Source organism: Salvia hispanica, chromosome 2 (assembly GCF_029641045.1).
Source record: "Salvia hispanica isolate PSC_SH4W2 chromosome 2, Shi_PSC_v1, whole genome shotgun sequence".
In the NCBI taxonomy this organism is placed as follows: domain Eukaryota; kingdom Viridiplantae; phylum Streptophyta; class Magnoliopsida; order Lamiales; family Lamiaceae; genus Salvia; species Salvia hispanica.
The window spans coordinates 44,952,590-44,958,943 of NC_142693.1; the positions used below are offsets into that span (position 1 = coordinate 44,952,590).

General features: G+C 36.2%; 1 protein-coding gene across 3 annotated transcripts; it reads right to left on the reverse strand.

The window, feature by feature from the left end:
* Nucleotides 1-2,069: 2,069 nt before the first annotated feature.
* LOC125196023 (phosphoinositide phosphatase SAC7-like) lies at nt 2,070-6,112 on the reverse strand. Of its 3 annotated transcripts, XM_089065445.1 has the most exons (12): nt 5,849-6,112; nt 5,505-5,673; nt 5,098-5,426; nt 4,283-4,410; nt 4,111-4,202; nt 3,787-3,844; nt 3,600-3,656; nt 3,463-3,495; nt 3,279-3,359; nt 2,711-2,817; nt 2,349-2,435; nt 2,070-2,258 (listed from the first exon to the last, which is right to left on the reverse strand). In XM_089065445.1, the coding sequence occupies exons 3-9, from the start codon at nt 5,132-5,134 to the stop codon at nt 3,306-3,308; spliced, it is 459 nt and encodes a 152-aa protein (XP_088921571.1). In that variant the 5' UTR covers nt 5,135-5,426; nt 5,505-5,673; nt 5,849-6,112; the 3' UTR covers nt 2,070-2,258; nt 2,349-2,435; nt 2,711-2,817; nt 3,279-3,305. The 3 variants fall into 3 exon arrangements, with proteins under 3 accessions (XP_088921571.1, XP_088921572.1, XP_088921573.1); XM_089065446.1 differs by having other exon boundaries at nt 2,070-2,253; nt 5,505-6,112; XM_089065447.1 differs by having other exon boundaries at nt 3,575-3,656; nt 5,505-6,112.
* Between the last annotated feature and the right edge of the window lie 242 nt (nt 6,113-6,354).

A 6,354-nucleotide genomic window follows, 5' to 3' on the forward strand; every position in this document is an offset into this window, starting at 1 on the left:
GTCCTTGTAATGAATCATTTTCTAAATCAATATCAGGATTTGAATACACTATGTGTTGTTCAACATGGATCAAATGTGAGATCGCATATAGATAATGAGCCAAAGGATGATGGAACCAAGGTATAAATCTAAATTACATGACTAAAAATCTTTATCACCCTACTACACACAACATACAACCATGTGACATGATCCCTTTACTTGTTTGATCCATGTTTACAATGTCAAACCTAACAAGCACTGAATACTTTTTACTTCATTATATTTATAATTTGGTTCATTATGTAGAAGATCCAGTTCGCAAATATGAGTTGCGAACTCCAATTGCACCAATCCGTTCACAATCTTCAATGACAAAATATGAGCTGCTTCACCACCCCCTTCTCTGTGAAAAACACAATGCCATCTTTCTTCTCTCACTAGTCTCTGTCGACAACCTCTATATACTCTTTTTTGCTTCTATCCGATTGTATCCAGATTCACGACAATGCTGCCGTTGCCGCACCACCGCCTTCTCATGCCGCTGCTCGCCGCGGCGGCGGCGCTGGCGCTTATATTTGTATCCGTCGTCCTCTACCGGAAGATCACCCGCAAGAGGACCGTTCCGGCTGATCTGATGAAGCCTCCGTTTCCGCCACAACGCTTCTCTTAATCGCTCCTCCGCACCTCCAAATCGATCGAGAATTTGATGAAGATCGCGATTGTCCGGCGATGCAGATCGTGGATTGATGAAATTGCAAAACGATCGTGAATTGAGGAAGCAAAATTGTCCGGCGATGGAGATAAATGAAGATTTAAGTAGATTACAGGAAGAAGATCGATGAAAATCGATGGAGATCGACGAAGATTGAAGAAAACCGCGATCGAAGATTTGAGGGAGAGATGAAACACGTATTTTATTTTAAGAGAGTTAATAAATTGATTTCCTAAAATACCCCTCAACAAGGTTTTTTTAAATAAAATAATTAAATAATGGTAAATTAATCCTAACCACAAGATAAAAAAAATGGAGGGCCATAATTAAGTCTCTAGTTCGGCCCTTAAGAATGGTTCGACATTGATCACAACTCTAGAGTTGTGATCAATGTCGAACCAATTTTAAAGACCGAACTAGAGACCAAATCTGGGCCATTAGATCTAGTTTTTTTGATGAGATGTGCTGCTGCGAAATTTTTTTCTTCTTCATTACTAGCCCATGTTACTTCATTGTATATGTTTATTACTTCATTCTGTACTTCAAATGCTTCTTCTACACATACTTCATTCCAACAATTTATTACATTATTCAATGTGTTTATTAAACCATATTAGCGTCATGGCGTTGGTGATAGATATTGTAGAGAGAAAGACCGACAAGCATTAGATCTAGTTTTTTTGATGAGATGTGCTGCTGCGAAATTTTTTTCTTTTTCATTACTAGCCCATGTTACTTCATTATATATGTTTATTACTTCATTCTGTACTTCAAATGCTTCTACACATACTTCATTCCAACAATTTATTACATTATTCAATGTGTTTATTAAACCATATTAGCGCCATGTCGTTGGTGATAGATATTGTAGAGAGAAAGACCGACACGCAACGGCGAAACCACATTTACGTACTGAAATGAAGTAAAAACCTACTGGAATGAAGTAAAACTCACTAGAATGAAGTAAAAACCTACTAGAATGAAGTAATACATTCTGGAACGAAGTTAAATCTTCGTAACATGTTAGTATGACTTATTTACCTTCGGATGAATTAAAATAGGCTCGTGATGAAGGCGAAAATAATTTATAAATTTCTGTATTTTATCCATAAAAAACTAGATCTAAAAGCCCTAATTTGGTAGGGTTCGGTGGTTCGGTCTTTAAGAGTGGATTTGTGGATAATAGGACTCTCAATATATATATATATGTATTTTGTAAAGTAATGAAGATACTTTTCTCTCATATGTCTCTATACTTTACACGTGTGTCTATTTTATTGTTCTACAAAGACCAAATTTTATTATACATCTTTAGAGTAAAATATTTATGTCTTTTAATGCTAGAATGATTTAACTATGAAAAGAAGACTTGTCATGAAAGGTTTCAAATAAGGTAGTACATTATTGTTGAGAAAGAGACAGGTAAAGTGCAACCATGATGAAGATGGCAATCTACCCTTTGCAAAAAAAATATGGTTCCATGTACCTTGTTCACTAAATCAACCGCAAGAACGTTGCCATATTTCTTTCTTAGATCTAAAAAATGTCTTTCAGCCACTCTATGCTGCACAAATGTGTAGAGGGAACAAGTCAGCAAACCAGATGTCTATGTTAGGACAGAACATAATCTGATGAAAAAGACAAACAAACATACTGCTTCCTCAGGTCTCACGATTTCAAACTTTGGCTTATATGTCAAATCAACAATCTGATCCCAAAGAAATGGCATCGACCCTCGCACCTGAAAAAGGAAATTAGTTTATCGTGTAATAACAGCGAGGTACCGTAAACTAACAATTAGACATAGATACATATCAAGTAACAAGATACATTATGCAAATAAAGGGACGACATGGTTAATTTCAGTTTACCAAATCAAATTAAATGGTATACATCCATTTGAAAGAAGGATTCTAAAGCATTTCATTGGAGTAGAGAGTTCTATCTCAATGCATTACCATAGAAAACATTGTAGTACCACATACAAATCTTATTGTATCCCTATGAGTATTTTACCTGAATAAAGGACACAGTGTGCCCATTAATTTGTATGATTTGTTCACTCTCCACGAAATTTGCTACAAAACCATCAGAATCAGCTCCTCGTCTCCACATTCGTGTGCCTACAGAAAATCTTAAAATAAAATTACAAGTCGAATAAAAAGATGTTTGTTCGTTCTCCCACATCATAGAAATGGTTCTTACTGGAATAGGGCAGATCCTTGATCAGAGTCCTATCTTTTTAGAGAAAAAAGAAGAGGAGGAAGAGGAAGACGACAAAGAAAGTGAAAGTTTTGTGTGTTATACAATATTTCTGGAAATCAATGGCTTGGAGTTGGTGGTATTTCTCGGTGAATGACTTTTGAGTTTTGAGATAACTAGCTCTATCACCAACCAAAAGTATAATGTAATATCGATATTGATTACTCAAATGTTCATAGACATAAGCGAAGGTTCTGAAAAATATATACAAGAAACTTATAGCCTTGAGACAAATGATGTTGGAAGGCAGAAACAAATCGAAAATAGAGATGGAATCCTGGAAGAAGTAGTAGGATAAGGATTTTAACAATAACAAGATTACCTGTTCTTCTCGTGCATCTTCGTGCAATTAGTGCAACATCAAGGATATCCTTCCCAATGGCAGCTTGAATGTTTTGAAAGCCTAATGACTTGTCAAGGCATCACTTAATGTAAAATTATGATATGCTTATGCCAACCATAACATGGCATGAGGTACTGAAACTTCAGGACATTTAAAAGGATACTGCCTTGAATGACAGGGAGGAGGAATGGTCAAGCTGCATGAGGATGATATCTAAGTCAGTTACTACTATTACTATATAAAAAGGGGAACTTCCTAGGGAAAATTTGAATTACTTATATGATTCATCCAGATCTTGACCTTGTTGTCTACAAGCACTTCCAGCATATAGTTGTTCCAAAGAAATCGAGGGTCAGCCTGAAGAATGTGCAGACAGTAAATTAGTGTTAGGATTATAGACCAAGAAGATTAATCTGTTAAAGAAGTAGAAGATGCAATCTAAAATCTATTAGTTTCAGCAGACCATTAATCATCTAGAAAAACTCACTTGTCTCCAAAGGGGCAGCGATTTTGATTCATCACCCAAATCATGCAACCTCTGAGCACTGCAAGAAAATATACAAGTCTGGATTGCAGCAATTGCTAGAAGTACCAAACATTTTGGACTTGCAAAGAGTGTACACATAAATGCTATTTCAATTTAAATTTTAATTGATGTCCTAGTTTTGGAATTATGCTGAGCACTTCATGTTACAAATGGGCAATTAAGAAGCTCTGCCAATGAGTCTAATGCACAACACACTAACAAGAGAAAATAATTACAAGACTGAACCAAAAATACAAACAAACACAGAGTTTGAGTAACATTCACCTCAGCGTCATATTCACATCATAGGAGAAATATAGACCTGGAGTCCTCTCTGCAACATTTAGCAAGCGAGAAAACTCACGCTCCATCTTTTTCTGTTGAACAGAGGTATATATTAAATTGAATTGGATACAGTAATTTATTCCAATTGTAAGATGATGGACTTTGTCACTACCTGTTCTTCAGGAAAATTCTTGAGTGAATGATCACATGGAAAAACCTTCAACGATGTCACTTTGTAAATGGAGTGGCCCAAATAAGATCCAACGCATTCACGTCCAGTTATCACTAATAAATATGACCCTAAAGTAAACAATATGAAATATCAATATCGTGAAGAAACCTTGATGGAACTAAGGATTTAGAAGAAATCTAGGACAACCATATTACTAGACAATCCTTATTCAACTAGAGAAAACATATTTTTCAAGCAAGAGAATGGGAGTCAATTGAACGTAAAAGAATGAGCAACTGGACTGTGCCTAATCTCTACTATACAGGCTGCATTCCATCTTCTTTCCAAAAGTCCTCTTTCCGCCCATTGAATTTCTCCCTATTACAGTATTTGTTTCATCGTTTTTAACTTGTTAGAGCCAGTACATAAAAGAACTTCTCAGTGGATACAGAATCATCTCCAGGTGCAGACAGGAGCTATATCACTTCTCACATGGACTTTTGTGAAGATACATGGGTCCCACCTCTTAGAGGGCAAAATATCCTAGAACAGAAAGTCATAATTTTAAGGGTGGGGGTCAGACCAAAATGAAAATACTAGTTGCTATTTTTAACAAAAGCATACTGTTAAAATAAATGCATGGAAATTAGAAGCTTGAGTTTCTTTGAAACGATTGCAAACTTGAAAAAATGCACATGTAGCTCACTTGTTGAGCAACAAGTTGATTCCTACTCTCTATATTCACAATTAGAGGAACTTTCTTCTCAATATCATGAGGGTAAACTGAAACTTGCTTTTTTGTTTCTTTATTATACCTTTGATGGAGTAATATTTGAACGTCACAATGTGCATTGTGTACTTTGACCAAGATCACAATTCACTAGTAACCAAACGTTGGTAGAACATCAATATGAACTATATCCTGGCACCAGTTGTTAGTCAAGATGACAAAAAAAAATGCATGACATATAGCGATACAGTAAATATCTAAAGGTAAACTGAAGCAGCAGATCACTGATTGCAACTATACTCGGGTAACCATTAGCAACGCAAAACTTGCCTGCCAAAAGCTTGAGCGTCCCGACCACACCATAGATCGTCTGAATTTTAGGAACTCGAAGCTTGCTGCTTTGAGGTATTTCATCTATACACCAGGAGGGAATATTAAAAACACATTTCCCACAACACGAGAAGAAAAAAAAATGTTGAGGAATGAAATTACCAACAAGATTCATGGAGCCATCAAGGCGGCTAACAGCGAGCAAGGAGGCGGAGGATCCGTCAGTCGGCTCCACCACGTACTGATCCGGGAATTCCCACAGCCGCATTTTGGCATACAGCTTCTGCGCAGGATCCGTCATCATGAAATTTCCACTCAGTTGTATTTCATCCTAACATGAACCGATCAGCGAGACATTCTCACAGATTGAAGCAGAAAAATGTCGGAACGGAAGCAAAACGCGATTGATTTAAGGCGTCTACGGAGTGGAATTGTTCAAATGAAGGCAGATGTACGGACAAAATAAAAAACTGAATTAACTGAAAATGCCGCGTAAGTAGTCATACCCGATTTCCAAACTAATCACTTTAATATTGATATACTATATACACAATTACACACTATTTGGATCCAAATCCACAGCACCTCTTACAATGGGATTCAGGAAATGTGTCCCATTGGATCAGACACGGAGAAAAATTAATACTTCCTCCATCCCATTACAAGTGACACATTTCTTTGGGCACACGTTTTTAGGTATTTAGTGTTTAGTTGTTAAATGAAGACATAATAAAATATGAGTGAGAGAAAAAGTAGGAAAGGAGATGGAGTAAGAGAGACATGAAGTGTTGTTTTTTTTGTTATGAATGTCTCACTTATACTTAAAAATGAATACGCCTTACTTATAATAGGACGGAGGGAGTGATAAATACTACCTCCGTCCACAAAAAATAGACTAGTTTTAAACATTAAAATATTAACTTCACAATTCATTAACACTATTTTTCTCTTAGGACTTATTGGTTCAAAAACTTAGATATAACAAGATAGTTATGATAAGATAGAGTTTTCG